General features: G+C 41.9%; 1 protein-coding gene across 1 annotated transcript in view; it reads right to left on the bottom strand.

Moving 5' to 3' along the window:
* The window catches only part of PID1 (phosphotyrosine interaction domain containing 1), a 90,459-nt gene that overhangs the window by 39,552 nt on the left and 27,430 nt on the right, over positions 1-23,477 (bottom strand). The window contains exon 2 of the mRNA XM_082318992.1: positions 15,576-15,722. Within this exon, the coding sequence (XP_082175118.1) occupies positions 15,576-15,722 (147 nt within the window). The remainder of the gene's footprint in view (positions 1-15,575; positions 15,723-23,477) is intronic.

Here is a 23,477-nt window from a genome sequence, read left to right as displayed (position 1 = left end):
ACAAGCCATTTGATTTTCAGGAATACTATAATTAGGAGATTGATGTAGCAATGTATTTCAGTGATTACCTTGATCAACCCTGCACAGGCAAAAAGTGTAAACACTATAACACCCTTCAAACAGAGAAATGAGCCCTATTTGCAGTGTACAGCTCTAGATTAAGCAATTTGCATCTTAACGGGTCTGCAGTGTCCTGTTCATTTCCTATACAAACCTGACAACTGAGTTACAATAGCCCTCGAAATCAAGCAGAAGGCTGCTGTTCCTGGACTGGCCTTATATGACATGGCACCATCAAATTAAGTAATTATTTTTCTTTTAATTTTCCCTCTGTGCTGCAAATGACCATGTTTTCTGGAGCCCCTCCCTCAGCTGCAGAAACTTGGATGTGCTCCACCTGCTTATGTTTGCTGATAGACGCCAGAGGAATTTTCACTTCATCTGTTTCACAGATGCTCAGACTCTTTTCTCAAGACACGTCATACAAAAATGTCTCCAAAATAATTAGCAGGATTGCAGTCAGCATGACTGCGATGGCTGCACGTAAGGTAAAGCTCAGACAGCTCTTAAGAAATTGCAGCTCTGGAATGAGCGTCTGGGACCGTAGCAGCACTCATTTAAATCTTCCTGCATGACACATTTATAGTTTTTCATGTAGTCAAAAGGGCAAAGGGGTTGGTATGCAGAAAGCTGCTACAATGTGAGAAACATCATGCACTTCTATAACCTCTTGCACTCATACTGACATGAAGGTAAGTGCTAACAGAGAGCAAAAATGCAACCTAATTCAAAGAGGGGGAAAAAAATTACAGAAGGATCTCTGTAATCATAATCTCTATGTCTCACTCCAAAATAAAATTCACCACTTTACTAAGGAGCTCATTGGAATAAAAATAATCTTATGAAACATGTTGCAAAGTAGTATTTTAATATTTAATTGAAAGATGCACCTCCCTTGGCCATTTGCCTTGCAGTGCAAATGTCAAGCGGGGCTCTTCACCACCACAAGCCAGCCCCTGCCTCGCTGCTCTTTACCCGTCCCCAGCAAGGCACCCATCAGCCATGCCATACTGAGTCACACAGCAGAAGATGACGACTCAACTGCAACATGAGGGCATGCTAACAAATTTAAAGAGACAGCAAGAGTGCCTCACAATTGTTCACAGGGCTCGCGCTACAAAGTCTAGGGGCTAAATTGCCTAAACTTCTCTCCTCTGGTTTCACAATAGACTTTCAGAGAGTCCTCTAGCATTACAGTGGAGGACTCAAACTGAAACTCTTTTGTCTGAAATGACAAGGATTCAATTCCCACTGCATAAACTCTTGATGAGAGTATTTCAAATGGCCATGAGTACCAATGTCTGATTTCAGGCCTACAGCAACACACAAGCCTCCTCGAAAGGGCCAACAAGGGCGATCTAAGGAAAGGGATGGCTGCTCTAGCCTTCCCTCCACCCAAAGACACCCCAGAGGGCTCTCTTTTGTTTCTTTTTGAGGGGGGTAGGAAGGCTTTACTGCTGTTGACTTAAGTTATTAAGATAACAGAGGTTGCAGAAAAGCTGCGGGTGCTCGCACCACAGCCCTCGGGCACAGGCAGCTGCCCATTTTGAAGAGCACACACAGGAGCCTCAGGACTTGTCTCGTACCGGCCCCAGCCCCAGCCCCTTGCTGTGGGGCATTGCCGGGGCCTGGGGAAACCGGGGTCAGAGCGCAGAGGCCAGCGTGGGTCTTCGAGGCCCAGGACAAGGCTGGACACATCCTCACCCTCCTCCATCCCTAGACAGCAGGAGAGACTGCCCAGCCCTAAAAGATGGGGCTACCTGAAGGTGGAGAACACGCAAAAACCACCCCTGCTCCACTTGACACAGGCAGTGCCCACCGAGGAACACACAGCCCCGCCAGAGCCCTGAGGTGCAGGGGCGACAGGCCATGCTGAGCCTGGGGCAGCCCCGTCCCTGACGGGTGGGGTGAGCAGCCCAGGGACACACACAGAAATCCCAAATCTGGGGTCTGTTCAATTCCCGTTTATTTATTTAGACCCAGGCTCACTCACCTATGACATTTCCACACACAGAACCTGAAAAGTTGACACAACTACAACTGCTGAGCAGGACCAGGCCACAGAAATCCCACCATATGTTTTCCTTGCCAGCTTTTATTTAGTTCCCCCCTAAAAAAAGACCACATTTGCACCTTATGTAAATATGCATGAGAGCATTCAGTCGTGCAACACATCAGTGTCAGACAGCGGCAGCGTGAAGCTGTGCCCGGGGCAGCCGGGGCTTGGCAGGAGGTCATGCAGGCGAGTTCCTCGCAGGCTGTAATCACTCAAAGAAACTCCACTGAGAGGCCGAGCAGCACTACCCAGCCGAGTAACGCGGAGCAGCTGCTGGAGCACATTTCAGGCCCCTTGCCCCCACTGGTGGCGTGGCCAGGAGCCATGCCATATGCCCCTGAGCTGCTGTGGGGTGGGACTGCTGGGACTTCAGGGGCAGCCAGTGCCCACATCCTACCTTGGAGGAGTGGCATGGAGCTGTCGATAGAGATGTGCCTCCCACTCCAGCCAACACTCACCCACCCACCCTGTGTTAAACCCCCTTCGGAGCACAGCTACAGCGATAGTTGTATGCTAGGCCCTTGCTTTGGGATAAGTTTCACCCTGGAGACACACACTGTCTGCATAAAAGTGATAACATTAAACAGAAAACTATATACACAAATAAGGAAAGTCTTGCAGAACAAAAACCTTAGAGCAGTTCATCAGTAAGTTGCTGGTAATTAAAGTCATTCAGTTTATCCTCAGTATTTTAAGGAAATACTGTAAACTATTCCAAACTTAAATTATATATACAATATATTTATTAGATGTATATCATATTTCTTACTTGGGAATGCAGAGTCACACAATTTATTTTGGCCTTGCATGAAGACCTTCAAATGCAACTCAAGGCAAAGCTCTGAGGTAAAAAACACACCTTTCTTTAAATCACTATCAAGCTGTTTCATAAAAAAATCATTTCAAGAATTACCTAGTATTTTTAATACTTCAGCCTAATAAAAAATGACAAACAGCACTGGTTCGCATATGCTGTACTCAATTACTTTGCTTTCATTAACAGACTGCTTTCAATCATTAGGCATCCCAAGCCATATGTCAAACTAAAGGCCAAATTCTTAGACAATATAACTTAGCATAGCAGTCAAGTCAAAGAAAGTACACTGATTTATATTTTTTTTTTTTTTTTCCTTCTTTAAAATTGATCTGTCTCCTTTCTTAAAGTTCACAGTCTGGTTTGGAAAATCAGTAAGTACTCCTAGATTAAGAACTTCCCTTGTAAGGGGGAAACCCTTGTTCCCCTAACCCCCCCTTTCTAACCCCAGAAACCCCAGAATCTCTGGTATTCACTTTTAATCATTTCACAGCAAGAAATGGTATCATATCAACAATCACATCTGCTACTGAAAATTAAATTGGGGGGGCAGGGGGAAAACCACAACACACTGAAACAAAACAAGTCCCTGAAGATAAAAAAAAAATCCCACCAAATAGCTACTCATTGACAAATCTTTCTCAGCAAACAGTTCAATGAATCTTCACTGAAATAAAGTACAGTTATAAAGACACTTTCAACTTGCTCTTCTTCCAAAATTTGCTTATTTAAGTTAAAGTAGTTTCCTTCTACTTGAAATGTTTGTGTACAAGCACCTATTAAATGTAAGGTTATCCACATCCCAAGTTTTTTATTATCAAGTGCAGGTCACTGCCATGCCATTTAAATCTTGAGAGCACTTTAATCAGAACATCATGTCATCATGGCCTTACAGGTGAAAAAAAAAAAACTGAAGAGCATAATGAATTAAGACCATCTTCCAGCTGATTAACTCATTAATTTTCTTCCCCAGTGTGCTATGCTCTAGCAGCCAGAAAGCAACCCTGATATCTAACAGGCAAATGAGCATCAGCTCCCAAAAAGGGGATAGACCATACTCTCAGTGGGTATAAGACAGTATTCTGTTCTATCAAAGTTAACCAATTCAACATTAGCTTTTCATTCACTGATAAAACTTGATAAACTTAATTCCAAGTTTATATTGCTGTGAAATTCAGTATCTTATTTCCGTGACAATATGTATCATTTAATAGGATCTTGCTGTGAAGTGATGAAAGGTGAACACCAGAGATTCTTGGGTTAGTAGTACAAGGGAAGTTCTTAACCTAGGAGTACTTACTGATTTTCCAAACCAGACTGTAAACTTTAAGAAAGTTGACAGATCAATTTTAAAGGGGGGTGGGGGGGAATCATACCTCTGTTGCACTTGTTATTCCTATACAACCTAGAATCTCATAGAAGAAAGCTTACTGAATTACCACAACCCTGAAGTCAAATATTCACAATAGATTACAATAAAGGTAGTTGATCAGCAATAGATAACATACATCAAGCCTTAAAATTGCCCAGAAGCATTGCCTAAAGATGGTTATTGTTATGAACATTTAATTAACTACGCAAAAAAAAAAAAATCTTTTAATGAAACAAAAAAATGTTATTACTCTCAGACACTGACATCCAACCCCAGGAATGGAAAAATTTCTTTCTTCTTCCAAGCTAACATATTTATACAATGCATTGCAGACTATATTGCAATAGTACAAAGAGAACAGGATTACTCCTGGGACCATCAGGAACAGAGGTGGCACACACAGGACATTCTTTTCTCTGATGACATAATACTTTTGTGATTGCGACATTAATCCACAATCCGGCAGCCGGGGCATCTATGAATGAGGCCAATGGTACCTCATCTACAGAAGAATGGATCTGTAATCCATTTCAGCCTCCTTTTTTGCCAATGTCATTTCCTTCAGTGGGAAGCTTTCAGCACACAGGATCAGCCCCAAAATAAAAACTGATGGTTTGGGGCATAGTACAGCTGTAAGCAGAGATTACAAATTCCTGAGAAGGCTCATGCTGGCTCAAAGGAGCGTGAGCAGTGGATAGCCAGTGCCAAATGCAAATTTTGCAGTATTCTAATGGAAATCAAAGAAACAATATCCATGGCTGCAAGGAAAGAGCCACACAGAATACCTTCACAGAATAAGCACACGTCTGTTGCAAAAAAGCACGCCTAAAAAGATCTGCCAACACCTCTCCCAGCATGTTTCATGCTGCTGAGCGGGGAAGTGCCCACTGCAATAACAGGAGGGAGCAACAGTCACAGAACCAGAAGTTCCTTGATTTTGTTAAAGAACAACTTCATGTGCTATGAAGGAAGGGTGCCGCCTCCTTCTCCTGAGAGCCAGCTCACAGCAGGGCCTGTATGCCCTCAGGGCCATGGAGAAGCACCAGCTTCCCTGTGCTCTCCAGCAACACAAATCACAGCTCCATCCTTACGCTGAAACAGCCGCACTGAGATGGAAATGTTTCTCAAGGACACACTAGAACAAAACAATCGTCAGTGACTGCAGCATCTGCTCGGCGTAACCACTATAATAAATTTCAATCTCATTTTAATTTTTATACGTCAAAAGCTATTAGGTCTTAGATATTTGAACCTTAATTATTATGGAAGCAATTAGCTCCTATGACCAGAAGGGTTTGCCTGAGCAATTGTGATGAGCCCATATTTTCTACAGCATAAAAAATAAATATCCTAACACATCTGTAGCTATCTAGGACCTTACAGTTGCCACTGTGCTTCATACCGGTATCTTGGCTTTGTGCCAGATTGCAAAAGACAAAACTTATTGGCATGCACTATATATTTGTGTAATTGAAGATTATCTCCTAAGGAATTCTGGAAATTTAGAATTTCAAAGTTGAAATATTTCCTGCTGTAGAGAGATTAAATTGTTTTTAAATATTTAAATATTCTTTGAGAGAAAACTATTTTGGTATGCTATCTCCTACAAAGACAGCCATAATTAGACAACAGCTCCAAGTACCCTGAAAAGTGGAATTTCTAGAACTGACAAAAAAACACATTTGGGTTTCAAGATGCAAAAGCATTCCATGGAGTTCTGTGCATCAAAGGAATTTCATTAATATATATTGCTTTTTAGTACCTTTTTTCAATGCATGACTGCTTAATAGAGGTACACATTTTAATTCTCAGCATCTTTTTTAGTTTTTCCCTAGCATACTTTATCCGCAGTACAGTATGCCCGCACAGCCTTCCCCCAAGCTTTGGTGAGCTGATCTGACCTCTGCAAACAGGGCTGCTGGCCGAGAATGGCAGCTGAACAGCAGGGGACAACAGAGCTGTTTTAGAAAGTGTTTTGCGATCTTTCTGAGTGAGAAATACTACCGAAGTGCAAATGATACATAGTAAAGAGCTACGGAGCATTCACCAGCACACAGTGCCTGGCCTCCTTGGTACCTCAAGTTTCCCAGTTGCTTTTACAAGCAAGGGTGAAATTCAGGAATGGCCAGTGCTCATTCTCAACCAAGTCATAGGGAGCATTTTTAGTTGCGATATATTTGCATTTTACAGTGCTCCTTGAATGTCAATCACTATCTCTTCCATAACTAATTGAAATATAAACTGTTTAGTGCCTTGTTTTACATTAAGAGGTTTGATTTAAATTACTTCTGCTGATAAATACCATTTGCTAACAAAATTAAGGGCTGATGAGTTCCAATTCAAGCTTTTGTTGAATCAAAGGCAACTTTTAATATCAAAGCTCTGAAGCCAAAGGAAGTGCTCGATTCCAGCCAAAGGGACTTCTGTTTATGTTAAAAACTTTTTCCCAGGCTCCATGTCATGTATCATCACCCATTTTCTTCACTGGGACTCACTGCATCCACTACAGGGACAGAACTACAGCAACAAGAAGAAATGCAAGGTATACAATGGTTGTGCAAGCAATACAATACATGCATCAAGGGGAGAAGTAAAGCACAAAGTGCTAATGGATGCTGTGATTTTTTATTTCCTTGCATTTTTCAAGGGTTTTTTGTTGTTTAGGAGATATCTTCTGCAGGCTACTGCCAAGGAAAATGGGCTGGAACGTGTGTATATCTGAGCAACTGGCTTACCTGGTGTGACATTTCTGCTCCTATTTCTTCATGCAAGACAAAGCAGTGCTGGGAACAGGTCACTCCACACACAAAGCCAGGGATCCTGGGCCTCGCTCCCAATGACAGCTGAGAAGACCCCCCTGCACACTAATTGCTGGGACGTGGTGGGGGAAGGGGGGGGGCGGTGACCTCCCTTTCCAGGGGACCAGTCTTGGCATCGTCTACATGGTCCACAATAATTGGAAGCCTGCTACCCAGCCCAAGCAGTAGAGGACACAATACTCTAGTCCTCCTGGGAGTGCGCACACATGCACGACTATTTTCTTTGCAAATCTCTCTATGAAACCCAGCTCACTCCCTAATTTTCTTCACAATACACCCAGCCTTGAGCTCCCTCCCTCTTGAAGCAAATCCAAGGGGAGCTACAGGGAGAAGGCCCTGCACTCAGGGTAGTTCAAGCCCAGTGCTGGCCACCAACATGCAGGGCAGCTCCCAGAAATCCTCCTATCCTCCCTGTCACCAGCACTCTCCTCTCAAGGTGGCCATCTTATTCTTTTTATGGAACTCTTTAAAGTGGTTTGAGACACACATTCTTGATGAAACTCCAAAAGTAAACAGAAATAGGCAAAACTGTTTTCCTTTAATTAATATACATATATTCAGAGCAAAGTTACTCTACTGTGTGGAGAAAACAGGCATATACTTTCTCCTATAAAGGTAGTTAAAGCAAAAACATGAAGCTGACTGAAATACATGACCATTTTTAGATGGGATGTAAAAACTTCCTGAATAACAAGATGCCCTTTACTTGAACCATGGCTTGAAAAATGTCACCAGTGCAAATGCTAGGAAAAAAAAAAAATACCACCAACATATCTGACAGGACATAACTTCCACCGCTCTCAGAATACATTAGTCTTACAATGCCACTTTATCAGTAAGCAAATAAAATTATGCCCAAATACATCCAACACAGCAAAACTGAACATTGCAGAAGGTTCCATTTAAAGCAGGCTCAGTTTAAGATTAATTCAATTGCTTTAGCCAATTTATATTCTCCACCTAAGGTTCCTGGACTTCATGAAATGAAGCATTACAACGATTTAACAACATTCGCCACTTGCATCTACCCTTCATATTTCTATTAGCTCCTCTGCACACATTTAAAGCATAAATCCTCAATGACGTAAATGGGCTTTCCATGCATGTGATAAAAAAAGTCACATGCAAGAGAGATCCCCTCTGAAGCTGAAAGCTGAGAGGAGCCAGTGCCAAACACCATGCAGGGTGCGCTGCCTGAAGGCAGCTGCCATCCTGCCTGGCTACATCCCACCATGCTCACAATGGAGCCCATGGCAAAGCTCTCATTAACTTCATAGGTGCAGGGCAGGACCTTACTATACAGTCATCTTTTGAAAAAGAACTGAGCACGTGCAACTCTCCATTTTCAATATTAGAACAAGACTCGGCCAAATTCTCTAAAGCATTCTGGCATAGTCATGTGTAAGGCTTCTGCAAGCAGTTTACTCTTCCCTAACTTCAGTATTAAGCCTTTTTTTTTTTTTTTCTGTAACACTACATGAAGAAAAAGTAAACAAAATACTTCATCTTCACATAACATACTTGTTGGGGCATTAGTTTATTTGATACACTTCACTTTTGGAAAACACATCATTAAAGCCTCTATCTCTCACCAATGAGCACTATATCTAAATATACTGTAGCTGTTAAGATTTGCCCCATGCAAGAGTTCACATGCGTCCTTTTGGCTCATTTGATGAGGGCAGAAAGAAGGAGAAAAACAAGCTCTCAATTCACAGTACAAAATATGTAATGCTTAAGGATAACAACAGAGACCTTTAATGAAGCAATAAGAAAATAAGCTCTGTGCTTCACACTCACATTAAACATGGTGGAAAACAGTAGGCTGGGGAGTGATGGTACAGTTTAGTTTGTCTCACTTGTTTAATTTGTTTCTTTATTAAAGTTAATGGCCGTCTTAATATTACAGGCTTACAAAATGGTAATGAAAACCAGGCAGCTAGCTGGACTTGTATTTACAGCTGGAGAAACCTGCACTCAAAACAATTATTCCTGACCATGCTATAGCTGCAAAGAGAATGTTTTTATTAAGCTTTATAAGGATAAAGTGACGTGGTTTTAAGAATATGTGCAGCTTCCAACGAGCTATGGTTTCAGTAGCCAAAATAGCGATAAATGTTCAAGAGGAGTAGGGTTTTTAAATTATCTGTGGAAATTTAAGTAAAACACTAGATTGTTAACGACCCATTTATGTCATCTGGATTTCCCTATCTCAGAAAGTCTTAGGGCACATTTTCGGCCCTTTTGAGCCAACAGTACAGCACAAGCAGGAAAGAGCACCTTGGTCTCTGGGTATTGAAATGAGAGACAATGTTCTCTCTCCATTAATTTTGACTGATTCAGCATAAAGACACAAAAAACCAACCCACACACAGTAGCAGTGTGGCAGAGGGGAGCCATTTTCCTACTCTTCACCTGGCCAGAGCAAAAATTTTGGGTTTGGGGAGCAATGAAGGGGAAGAGGCATGAGGCTGGGGTTGCAACCACCAAAACCACGCTGTGTGGGCTGCTGGGCTGCATGAAGCTGAGAGGATGGTTCATCAATTTGGGCATTTTCTGAATCTTGAGGGGCCACCAGGCCCAGAAGATGGGGAGCACACTGTCTCCTGAAAGCTAAAGCAATAATGTATTTGGCCATTGCCATGGCCGAGATGATTAGGATGGGACGCAAGTGGCAGAGGTTGCATAGGACAGAACAGCTGGGCAAAACAGCTTGGGAAAGTCTGATCTAGAAAGGGAGGGGGGCAGGGGACAACGAACAACAGTCTAACTTCTAAAAGTGCAATGACCAACAAAAGCAGCAACACAGCGTTAATAAGTTTGCTGTAGAGGCACCTAGGGTAGAGTAGAAATGGGGTATTTTGCAAGCATGTGGTAAGACACAGTCCTGCTGCAAGGCCTTTGCAATCAAAATTAACAAGGCAGAAAACCCACAATAGGCAGTAATATCTGAGCAGACATTATTCCTAAATGACTGTCTTATACAAAGAATTAGAATCAGGCCTAGCAGGGCAATTTTAAGACAATGTTTTATTTATTTAATAAGTATCCCAATGAGAAATATTTTATTTCTATGGATCATAATCGGATCACGATCAACATTACTTGCTATTCATCCTATAAACTTATGAGCTTTTCCCTTGCAGACTAACTTCCAGTCTCTGCTACACTGGTGTAAATGCTGTTGCTCAAAGCATGTTGAGACAGTTTCACGTGCACAGAGATTTATTAGTAGGGCTAACAGCTGATGGCATGCATTGTTGCTAATGGTGAAAGTTACTTTGGAGAAGAGAAGAAAAAATGGAAGAAAGACAGAGAGAAAAGGGAAAATGAAAACTCTTGGCAGCAGCCAGCAAGGCCAGCAGAAGAGCAGCAACATGGGCAACAGGCTGCCCCAGTGGCTTCGGTGAAAGGGCACAGAGCTGCAACTGTAGGGCAGGCTGCAGGAATGCATTGGCAGGCCCTTAGCATTGCACAGGTTAAGGTCCCTCAGGCACTGCCCAGCTCTCCCAGAAAGCACCTCAAATCCACTGAATAGGTTGATGCAAGTGTAACAACATCAGGCGTGTCCCAGAGTTGCAGTAGTCAAGCTCGGTGCCTAACTGCTGACACTACACAGTGCCGGGAAAGCCCAACCGCAGCCATGGCCCCTTCCTGCTATACAGGCACCAAATAAACCCCACCGTAATCAGCACCCTGCAGCAAGGTTAGTACAGGAAGCATTTTCTTTTTGCCTTGTGAGTGAAGCAATTAAGCTATTCTGAAAGACCAAGTTCCATTTATATTACTTCTTGGCTATTTTTTAAATCTCTATCAATATGTGCAAGACTTGATTTTAAAATGCCAGTACCATTCTAATGCCATTTGTACAAATTGCTAAACAAGACTTTCATCAATCTTCAACTAAGGTACACCATCGCAGAAATTTCAACATCATACTTTCCACAAAGCCTGAACTAATAATCTCACCAACTCAATCCACTAAGACAGGCAAGCAACAAGTATCATGCCTGCAAATGCCATATCATTAATATATATTTTCCCATTCAATAAAAGCATGCTCTTAAGAACGCAATTATTTGCACTGTTTATTCTCCTCTCATCTTAGCCTCCCAGGCTGCTGAGAAAAACTTGTCCACTGGTGGGAACTGGAGGAATAAGATCACCTGACCCAGGTGGATAACAATGAGCTACTGATTATTCAGCACTGACTTCACTTTGAAGAGCCTTCCAGTAGAAAGGGGGAAAAAAAAGTTAAACCTACAACACCACTGCAAAAATCACAGGCAACATTTTTAACCTCTGTCCTTTTGCATTACTGCAGCAGTGCCTGGAAAAGCTACCACAGAAGAGACAGAGCCATTTAGGCAGTTCGCTTCATGCCACCACTATAGCTCCAAGGGACAGAAATCAGGAAACATTAGAATCAGTGCAAGCCAATTAGGACATTAAGGAAGAATAAAACACACAGAACTTAAACAAAATCTGTTAAAAGTCACAGAGAAAGCACATATTTCTGAGTAGAGAGCAACTTATTTTCTGGAGATACTCCAGATTTTCAGTTTCCATCTGATGGTACTTAGTGTTGTGATAAGAGAAGAGGAGGTTTCCAGCTGAAACACAAGAGTGCACAACATTTGACATCAAAGACCTACAAGCAGAACAGCCACAGTCTAATCAAAATCCTTAGGATCTGAACAAGGATGGACACATTTTTGTATGCACGCATCTAAATCACACTCAGGCCTGTATACAGAAGCATGCTCTATTTAAATAAAAGCAAATTAGGAAGCTGTGATTGAAAGCGTGGTCCAGCTAGGAAGAACAAGAGATTTATTCTCACTCTTTCTTGTCCTTCACCAGCACAGGGTGGTTTAGCTTAAGCTGAGACTTGCCATTTACAGGTATACAATAAGCCAGTTGGGTTTTTTCATTCTTCAGAGCAGCTACTGACCTTAACACTTGGTGTTCCAGCATTCACAAATGCCGCATCCATCGCAGGGGAGAGGCAGGATGCACGTGGGTGCTCAACCACAGCTGCCAGAGAGATGACAACCCTCTGGGCACTGCATCCCACTGCCCTGCCCCGGCAGTCTCAGCTGGAGGAGGACAAGAAGCTGTGGTTCCTCTGGGGCCAGAGACCTGCCTCTCACCTAACATACACCATGGCTCAACTGAAAGCAAATGACCCCCCAGGAAAAACCCACAGTCCGAATGCTTTATTGTGCCCAGAAATCCTGCTCTGTTTTAGGCTGTCTGATGAGTGGAGCTGTGACAGTCCAACCCCAGGGCGTGGGGCTGTTGCCCCCATTTGTGAACAGGACTGGTGTGGAAAGGAGAGGAAGGGGGGCAAGAAGCTGCCTTTTGGGAACTACAGCCTCCAAGTCAACCCCTGTCTCACTGAGTAACCAGCATCACAAACTCCGGAACATGTGCACCTAATGCTCTGTGCTGCAAATCAATGCAACTACTATTTATTTCTCCTGTTTGGTGAAATCATGGCCACAAGCCTAGAAGGGTGGGAATGGCAGCAGCACAGCCAGCCCAAGCAGGCAGGTGTAGACATGCAGTAACAGGAGGAAAAAGTCTTAAGCCTTCTGCTGTAAGTAAAAAAATATATTTTAGGAAACATGATGGCAACAAAGTTGCATCAGATCTGGAACTGGGCAGGAAAGAGAAGCTCTCTGAATTTGTTCAATTATTTAACTTTCCAGATTTTGTGGGGGTTCCCCCTAGATTACTTCAAGCAAGACATTCCTCTGCTATTGTTAAAACCATCCCATTCAATTACAGAATGAGATTGGATCTCAGCAGAAAAGTTTTGTTTCTTCAGGATTCAGCAACTAACACCAAATGAAAGAGAAAAGAGAAGCCTGTCTTGTGATGAAAGGACAAAGAAAAGAGCAATCGCATAAGAAAACCAATGCCCAGACCTCTGAACAGCAAAGCAATTGCATGTGTCAAGTTCCCATAACAAGATGGTGCCAGCTGAAGCTTATGTTAAAACTGTGCAATAAAATTAGATGTCTGGAGCCTCCGTCAGAAGAATGATGCTATCTCATCAATGGGATTACATAGAAAAATTGGAGGGATTTCAGTCAAGAGGAATAAAACAATTAAGGATCAAAAGAGTGTGACTCATGAAAGAAAGTAAAAACTAAATGCTGTGCTCTTGCCTGAAAAGCCCATGTCTCGGAACCAGAGAGGCTCAGTGGTATCAGCGGCACCACAGCATGTCCCACCTTACACCTGGAATAACAGTGATAGATCAGACCCCCGAGAGCAAAAACTCATATTATAAAATACTGGCTTTGTTATGGCAACACTATTATCATATCACTCAGCAAGAAACTAATAATCAGAGGGGAAAGAGGAGAAGAAGGCTAATTACCTACAAACAGCTGGAGGATACAAGCCCCGTAAGAGACAAATACATTTAGTCAGAAAAAAAAAAAAAAAGAGAGGGGAAAAAGAAAGAGATTGTGACTAGAGAGAGTGGGTAAAACCAGAGCCTGTCAGTTAATGACTGGAGAGGATTTCTTAGCCATAGGAACAACATATATGTGGAATCATCTTCCCAAGGAGGGTACTGGAAATCACAACTGCTGAATAGTCTGAAGAGGGGCTGGCCACCACCCCAAAAACTGGCAGGAGGTGAACTAGCTACTGGGAGAAGGGGAGAAGGAAAAACAGTGCAAGCAGGAAAAAAGGAGTGTTGTGGCAGCAGATGTTCCCTCGTCACCACTACTATGTTATATTGCAGGAAAAATAAATGAATAAATAAAAGAGATCTCTAGATATAGAATGAGATTCTCTTCACTGAGGTTCAACGTCTCTGCAATCCATCTTTTCCAGTTGAAGGACTGTAGGTTAAGTAAAAAGGCTCATTTAAATTCTGCACACATTCACAGAGATAAACTGATCTCAGAATGCATTATTATGTCTGAACTCTCTCACTAGGGGTGAAAGCCAGATACTTTGTGAACCATTTTTATGATAGCTAATATTCTCTAAAAATTCATTAGATGTCAACATAAAGGACAAGAGACGTTACCACAGAAAAGTAGATGCTACGAGCTACTGTACAAAGCATATTAGGGTCACTTGCCCTGCATTCCTCTACGTCAGCACAGGGCAGCACTGCTTCAACACCCAGCAGCCGTCTTTGTTTCTTGGCTATTGTGACAGGCAAAAAGTCAAACAAAAATGACACTTCCCAAGAAGAAACTTTGCTGAGGAAGTGCCAGACATGGAGGTGCCCAAGCAAAGCCCTTCACAGCATGCCCACAGCCCGTGCCATCCACACAGTATGCCAAGAGAAGCAGGGGACCACACCAGGAAGCAATTTCTTCCAACCCCACCTCACTCACATCAGATCCTCCAACAAGGAAGAGTGTGTGCGCACGTGTGCGTGTAAACACACTGGCAGGGGAGGGGGTTAGAACATTTAATTGTACTTTGGACCTTATCCAGTACACGTAGCATCAGGCAATGGCTCTTCTAGAGCTGACACTTTACAGAGCATTGGAGGCTGAAGCCCAGTTCTCTCCATTTTCACCAAGACCCTCGAGGACAGGTGGATACTCCCTACAACTGACAGACAGCCAGGCTGGGTGAAGGGGACTTGGCTGCCATGTCCCAACTGGCAGCACAGGCCATGCTGGTACCCAGCTCAGTCTGCAAGGCTGTCCATGGCTCTGCAAGGCTAGGAGAGCTCTGCAACCAAGGAAAATGGCTCCAACAGAAGATGTAAACAGACCAGATTTGTTTGCTATTTTTATATGGTTTCTTACCACAGAAGAACACACTCAAAGCTCTTAAGCCATTAAACTTTAAAGAAGAGCTTTTTTAGAAGCTGTGCTTTGATGTAACTGGGCAAATTCATCTTGTTGCTTAACCAAATCAAGATCTAAGTCTCCCCACCACCCCTTTTTTCTTTTTTGTTCCTCTCAAAAAAAAAAAAAAAAAAAAAAAAAAAAAAAAACACAAAACCAAACCAAAAAAAACCAACAAAAACACCACACCAGAAAACCAAACTAACTTCAAGTTTTAAGCTGCAACCCTATTTCAGTAGGGCATATACCTCTGTTAGTACAGATTGCTAAATACAAATACACAGCATTTGGCCCTTCATCTCTCATCTCAGCACTAGCACTTACAGAAACAACATCACTCAGTGTTTACAATGAGCGATGTTCACTGCAGGCTGTTAGAAATCCTCCACGATTTGCATTGTGCCACACAACCCAGAACTTTTTCCCTGAAGCCCAAAATTTCTGGTCAGAAATGCCAAATGACTACTTTCATTTACAAACTTTATAGTAATAGTAGCAGTTAATGGGGTTTCCAGAACAACGACAACCACGCTGGTTACTTTGGGCTCTTCAGAGTCCTCACACGTACAAGGAACACCTTCACAGTGGTCTCGTTCCTTAAGTTTATACTCCCGAGTACCTTGCATCCAGTGTGAGTCCGGGTCTTCATGAGGGGAGTTGTGGTGCACAGCTCAATGGCTTCTGGTTCGTGGAAGATCACTGTCGGGAGAGGCTCTTTCCGAAGAGTTAGGACATTCAACTTAGTCTTTAACATGGTCTGAAAGTGCTAAACAGAGAAAGAAGAGGAATTATCTCCAGTTCTAGTGCAGAACAATGAGTTAATATTTGGACATGTCTGCGGGTTTCACTTGCTGTTCAGTGCCTTGGAAGTTTCCATGGGGAGAGTTAACAAGTTTTATAACTTAAGACAGTGAACATTTATTATAACTATTAGCAATGTGGAGACTGTTTTTAATTAAAAAAAGATACACACACACACACAAAATGAGAGGATTCATTAGAATCCACGAATATCCCAAAAAGGGTCTAAATTCAACCTCTGATCACTCCCAGGCATATTATAAAACTGTTCATAGACCCAGTTCCGCTACTACTGACCATGCAGAGGGAAGAACAGGGAGTCAAAGACCATTCAAAGAACTATGGATTCATCCATTCTCATTTTCTTTCCTCTGTACTTAAATCTCATCCCACCAACCTTTGTAGATGTTACCGTTCCCACTGAGCTGAATGCCTCATCGGTTTGCCTTTAGCGTGTGAATTTTAAACTCTTTTCTGTTGTAAGGAATAGTTCCTCTAGTCTCCAGTGTAAATGCTACTACAGGTACTAACCAACAGATGTCATTTAAAACTTGTCACTTGCTATAACAGACAAGAAATAACTCCCCAGGCTTGGGTGAAGAACTATCCAAAGTGGTCAGTAATGTCATTGAATGAAAAGTTTCTCAGCAATTGCTTGGAGTGAAGAAAGCCAATCCTTGAAAGATTTCCAAATCAATTTTGTGGAATCAGGGGAGTCAGAGAAATTTTTCAGCGTTTAGCTGTTTCTCTGACTCCCCTGATTCCACAAAATTGAACTGACCTTCATTTGAGAAGCTGAACATTTTCGCATGCTACTACGTATCTAAGGGGGGAAATATGCAGATATGAAGCAAATCAATGTAGTATTCCCAACTAGTAACATACTGCAGCACTGTCTAAAGAAATATGTATTTATTAAAGCTTCATAACTTGACTCTTATAAATCAGCAGTTATTAGACGCATGTGCAATGACTCCAGATTACTTTTATCAAAACCAAGCCATTTTTTCTGACTTCTGATGGGAGATTCTTAACTTGTTTTGCAGTCACCCCTTTCCTCAGCCTCCCCTTCACCTCTGCACGGCAGACAAACATTATGGGGTCTGGCTTGCAGAAATAAAGATGCTAAGTGATTTCCCAGAACCGTATAAGAAGTCTCTATCAGAGCTAGAAAATCAACTCAGGTCCTTGCTTTTCAGTCCTGTGCTTTAGGTGAGGAGAGTGCCTATTAAACACTTTATTTATACACAGGGGATGAATCAACTATTTAGATACTATGCTGTTTCAATACAGATTTTTGTGGATTCAAGTTCCATTGAAAATGCATGAGAATTTCTTGGAAATAGACTTCCTACTTAATTCATAAAGACTATCATTAGCTAACGGAAAGCCTGTTAATACACTTCTAAAACACTTTAATCCTTAGCTCATCAGTGTTTAGGTCTAATAATTGTTATGATACTGGATCTAGAGCACCTTAAACACTCTCATAAGCATATTCAAGGCATAAACACTAACAGTCTGTGAAAATAGTACTTGTTTTTGTACCTCACGCATGAAGTTACAGCCTGTTACAGCAATACTTTAGGGCCTCCGTGCTGTTTGTGCAAGCATTCAAGTTTCTATCCCAGTGAAGAGATCTACTCATACTATTTTTTGTCTGGCTCACATTACACATTATCCCACTCACTCTCCCAAACACAGTTCCAGCGAAAGAGTACTCCATTTAAGATGACTACACATTAAAGAATATTCTTTGACACGTTTCTGAAGATAACAGAGTTCTTTGCCAGTCAGGATTACTAAATTCACTGAGAAAACCTATTTCATTTTACCTTTCAGTACTATTAACAGCCTTTAGTTTGGAGTTTCCTAGGTTTCTCTGGTGAAGTTGTTAGCAAAGGCTAAACAAAAGATAACCAGCCATGACAAGTGTAAAGCAAGCTCAAAGTTTCAGATCCCGAGTTTGAAGAAGCACTGCTGATTACCAACCACAGCGCTGGGCTTGCTGGTCCCATTAACTACTTGCTGTCTACTACAACTGTAGTTCTCTCTATTAGCTTGACTTTCTTTTATACATACATTCTAGGTCTGCTAACTTACTGCAGAGGTTGTATTTCTGGAGGAGAAAATATGCAGAAGGGAGAGGGTGCTGAAGATCTGCCATGCGGAGGTCATGGCAACTCCCCGCCTGTGACCAGCCGCTTTTCAAGGAGGGGGAAATGCTATCTGCAAGGTCATCTGCTGCCTTGTGTGTGCAGGGGATGGGAGAGAAAGGCAGAGGTGGAAAACTTACCTAAATGTGTTTTTAACCTGAAGTTGTACTATTTTGCTGGTGGGCCAATTTTGAACCAAACCAGAGATAATGGTTGCAAAATATCAGGTTGAAGAAGATCCTATCCTAGCATTTAACTTCTCCTTCCCTGTGTGCTGAAAGAGCTCTGTGTCTATAGATCATCTGTTTACAGAGGTTCTCAAATAAAGAACGGTGCTTCCATTAGATACTCAATAGATGAAAAAATTCCATTTAGTCCCTCTGAGTACTGAGCTTGGACCTCTGAAATGGTGGTTCTCCTCTGCTAGCACCTCTATCAACTTCAGTGGGCCTACTGACAAAGGGAGCACAATCTGGCCAAAATGAGGAAAGCTATGACAACAATCTACTTTTTCATGTTTTAACAACTACATACACAGTCTTAAACACGGAAAAGACTACTCTCTGCCTCACAAAGGCAATTCAATACTTGTATGAACAGCAAGTTGGATTGGTTGGGTGCCAAAAACACTAGAGCACAATTGGCAGCAAACAGATCATTAGTTGCCAGAGAAGTGCAGGATGGATTGGGGGTGGACACAGAAATAGCCTTTTTCTTTGGACTGCATGGCTAGCGCAGACAACGCTGTACTCCCTGCACACAGGTCATATGATGGCTGCCATAAGAAAATCAAGTCTCTGCCAGGAGACATCACGCAGTGAGCCCCCAAATAAGCAAGTTATTTAAACACATGCCTAACTTTCACTATGTGAGCAGTCCCAGTAAAGCACACGTGGGTAGTCAATGGGATTATTCATGTGCTTTAAGCCAAGAACAGGATAAAGTGCTTCGCTGAACCTAGTTCTTAGTTTCCCCTCCAAACTGGCATCTCCTGCGGAAACTGTTGGCAAATGCTGACCTATAACAGTAGCCAATGTATTTTTTTGAGAAGAGACGTTAGCTCTCCACTGCTGTGAACCCAGAATATTTCTTTAAAGTGCTTTAAGTTCACAAAGTTCTTGAAAAGCATGACTTCGGCAATTCAGTGAATAAAATTTCAGGGAACATTCTACCATTCACATTTCATGTGCCAGAACCACTAGGTTCATTTGGTAGCTTTTATACTGAAAATCATCAAAAGAAGATATTCTTAACTGGTATGACTATAACAACAGCTCAAAACTGCACATAATTCATCCTTTATCCATTTAGATGGTGCTCTTGCTATAGACTTTATGTTTGAAAGAAATGCAAGGAGCAACATAACAGTAAGAAATTGCCAGCAAGTTTTAAAATTCCTTGAACAAACAAAACACCTTAATTGCCAAGGAAAGGATCAGAGCTGTAATTAGCATTGTGTTTTCCTATTTGCTGAAATCATTCAGAGTAAAATTTAAGTAAAGCCCCTAATAACATTGGAAAATTATCTTAATACAAAACCATAGTTTTGCTTATTCAAGGATTCAAGTTCCATCATTTTCTTTTGCTTAGTTTACCAGTCTTAATGACATTCTTTCCCACTACAGAAGAAAACTGAAGGGTGTGTAACTGGTAGCCCAAACTTGTAGCAGGCCAAGACTGTCACTACAGAAGTACAATATATACCTGCCTCCTTGGTGACCTTCAAAGCGCTCCCTATTTCAATGAAAACCCTGGCATCACTAACCCTCTTAGCTACAGGTTAGTTGAACATAAGAATCAAGAACTTCTAAATAGTTTTCAATGTGTATTTTGTTATCAGCCCAACAGTCACACATTAGCTCTAGATTTACTATTTCACAACATTCAATTTGCAAATTTTATGCGCTATGTATTTAATCCAAGCACAATTTCTGTTGCTGTTAAAACTAAAAATTAACAGCATTTGGGTTTTAGTTTAGTTTGTCAGCAAAAATACAGACACTTCCACAACTCAGGCCAAATGCCTTGGAGAAAACAACTGTGATTCTATACAATTAAACGTGCCTTGGAGGAGGAAAGTATGCACTGACAATTTGCAATAATAATGCGTAACACTTCTGCACAGCTCTTCATCTTCAGGTCTTAACTAAACACTCACTGCTGTTCACAATATTGAGTACTCAGCAGCCAAGCGTAGGCTGGTAGATCTTTTCGTTTTCATAGAATCACAGAATCGTTAAGGTTGGAAAAGACCCTTAAGATCATCGAGTCCAACCATTAACCTATCACTGCCAAGTCCACCACAAAACCATGTCCTCGAATGCCATGTCTACCCTTCATTTAAATACCTCCTGGGATGGAAATAAAGACTCAAATTCAATAAATCTATGAAAGGATTATATATTGGATGTGAATATAAAAATAAATCTCAAGAAAGAGGGGACTGTAACTCATTGTAATCTGTAATCCAGCAATAGGGGATAAGCAAAATGAACACAGTTTACAGGCTAATCAGGTTGCAACATGGTGAACATAAGTAAGAAAGTCTTCAGCACCTTAGCCCTCAGCCCCCATTATCTCTTAACGTCAGCATTACAACCAACATACGACTGCATAAACTGGCATCGCATTTCCAGATGACCTGTATTTGGCCAAATTTTGCCAAAGACACACATTAAGTGCAAACCCCCCAAATGATAGGATGTTAACTTGTGAAAAAGTTATTCTGAAAGTTAAAAGCCTCTGCAAGAGGGGTTTGCCAGAATGAGAAGCAATCCTCTGGGCATCTCATCCTTCTATAGCACCTACAAAGGAATTCCCAGATGAAATCCACACTAGAGCATCAGCAAAACATCAGTCCCTGGAAAATTCAAAAATTCAAAAATTCTATAATTTACTACTTCAGTGCAAGTACTTCCTCTACCTTTGAAATCCATTTAGTTCTGGAATGAAACCAAAACTTTTCAGCAGCATCCCACAGCAAGACACAGCAGCCTAGGAGAGGAAAGACACAACCAAGTACAATGAATTGCAAGAGAATTTTAGAAAGTCCAAATGTCCCTTTTCGCCTATTCCCAGTGGAATTTGACTACCAACATATCCAGTCTGTAGATATAAGACTCACTCTCTCACTCCTGGTCAGAAATGACAACAACACAGTAGTCCTTTAGCAATATGGTTACACCATCAGTGACATGAGCACAGCTGTGACCTGAGGACCACCCCACCCCAAGCCTCTAGCTTTTCAGCAAGAAAGGAATTCTGATACTGTTCATGTGAAAACTGATCCATTTCAAGGCTTTGTTTTGTTTAAAGCAAATGCTATCCAGTACAGATAAATATCGCATCTGATCCATTTCTTATTAAACAAATATTGCTAATACAGTTTAAATACTTTCCCCTCCCCCATATTAAACTTTACTGTGCTGTATTTATTTATCCTTTACTAGCAGTTCATATAAACATTGTACTGAACACTACAATAAAACCCTCTGATAAGTGCTTCCATCCCCTCTGTAAAGTCATAAATCATCCCATCAGCAGCCTGCTCTATAACACAAAACTGACTGGCACGCACAAATCCGAGATCACGTCACTACTCTTTATACTCAAGCAGATCCGGCCCAAGTAATCTTCTTGAAACCGATCCAACTCCAGAAATCTGGTTACTAAAAGCCTATCTCATCTAGCATGTCGAAAGCTGTATTTTGCCAGCCTATCAAACTAAGTCCATTCAATCTCTTTCAGGTAACAGATGCTACTTAGGTGAAAAAGCAGGTAACTATCTGAATGTACATCCCTCGGTTGCAAAGAAACGGCAACGGGCACAAGGGGACGATGGACTTGCCTGTGGGTGCCCTGTGACACATTTTGGAAGTAGCGGAGCTTGGGCAGGCCCACGGCACAACTCAGCATGCCCACACCGAAGGCACGGCACCCCCAAGGATCTTGGGGCAAAGAATCTGAGAAACATTGTGCCACAAAAGAGAGGGGAAAAAAAAGAAAAAACAGACCTTCATCACCCTTCCACGTGCCCAACACCACCCTGCATGATTGCGCATTAGAAGCTAAAGCGGTGCCTGCCACCATTTCCCCTCCTCACATCTCCCTGCTCCTAGCACCCCCCTGCCAGATAGCATAGGGGAAAGATGGGGGCGGCAGGGAGCATTTTGTCACAGAAAAGAGTAATCTGTGTTTACCAGGGTAAGCTCAAATCTGTATGACCGGACACTGAGCAGAAGACAGCATCAAAGCAAGCAAGGCATGATACTGGGGAAAGGAAAGCACCAGGAGAGGCAGCACTGGGTGTGCTGCAAGCAATGCTCCCCGCTGCCAGACAGAGACCCTCCTTGGCTTCTCCTGCTATTACTCAACGTAACAAGCGAGTCAAGGATAAAGCTCTGATGGATAAACCTGTAATATAAAGAAAATACAGATAGATGAAGGGAAGGGGGACACAGGACTGCAGATAGAAAAGCAGGACAAGGACACAGGGAACCTTTTTAGGATGGCAAGCCCAGCTACAGTGTATAGTACAGAGGAAACGGAAAGCAGTTAAGTGTCAAAAAGCCTTTCAGCAAAGATGCTACTGAATCTTTGCATGCAAGCACTGAGAGTTATTCCATCTCACACTAATACCAGTTTCTTGGGGAATATTCTTCTTGCTGCAGTGATAAGACATATCACTTAAAACCACACAACTATCATAATTTCATAAATAAAACTTGCACTCCCTATCGATAGCCCTGATCACACAGCTGCCTGTGTGATGACGCTCACATTGCCTTGTTTTCTTACAAGTCTAAAGAATTTCTGTTTCCTCACAATTTTATTCATGTGAAACGTTTTGTTCTCAGACCCTGTGTACTTTGAGTTTGCTCTGGCTGGATGCCTCCTTTCTGTTGCCAAGCTTATGTGATTCCAATCAGCAGGATCACTGCCCAAACAAAACACGATCCCAGATACAAACACCCTCCAAACTGCAGGGAACTTCAGAGCCAGATGAGAATTTCATGACTGATCCTCTAACATCTCTCTACACTCAGCCAAACTAAACCCCCCCGACCTAAGCAAAACTGAATATATAGGATATTCAGAGACTAAATTCCCAGTTTAGCCATAATTGCTCAAAACCTGAAGTCCCAATATAGAGATCCACATCAGAGTGGGAAGGAGTCAATGTTTCAGGACACTCAATCATGAAAATAAAATAAGACCTCCCTAAGATGTCAGTGGAGGAGGTAAAAGAAGTCACAGTGCTACAATAAAAATTTCTTTGATCAGTCTCTACATTACAATACCTAAATTCCCAGTCCATTATTTCAGTGGAAATTAGTCATGTGGATGGAAGATGAACATCTAAATATGTCTGTCTGTATTTGTTTACTGATGACTGTTTATTATAGTTTATTATTTACTGATGACTGTTAAACATATTTTGAAATGAGTTGTCATTTCCAATGCCTGGTGTTCATGGCATATATTTTATACCAGAACAACATTTTTTTTTAGCATCAATAGAAATAAAGCGTAATGACTTTCACCAATGTATCAACTGAGCCACT

This window comes from Platalea leucorodia, assembly GCF_965183815.1.
Source record: "Platalea leucorodia genome assembly, chromosome: 8".
In the NCBI taxonomy this organism is placed as follows: Eukaryota; Metazoa; Chordata; class Aves; order Pelecaniformes; family Threskiornithidae; genus Platalea; species Platalea leucorodia.
The sequence above is the reverse complement of the archived record's forward strand: the minus strand, read 5'-3'. Positions and strand labels throughout refer to the sequence as shown.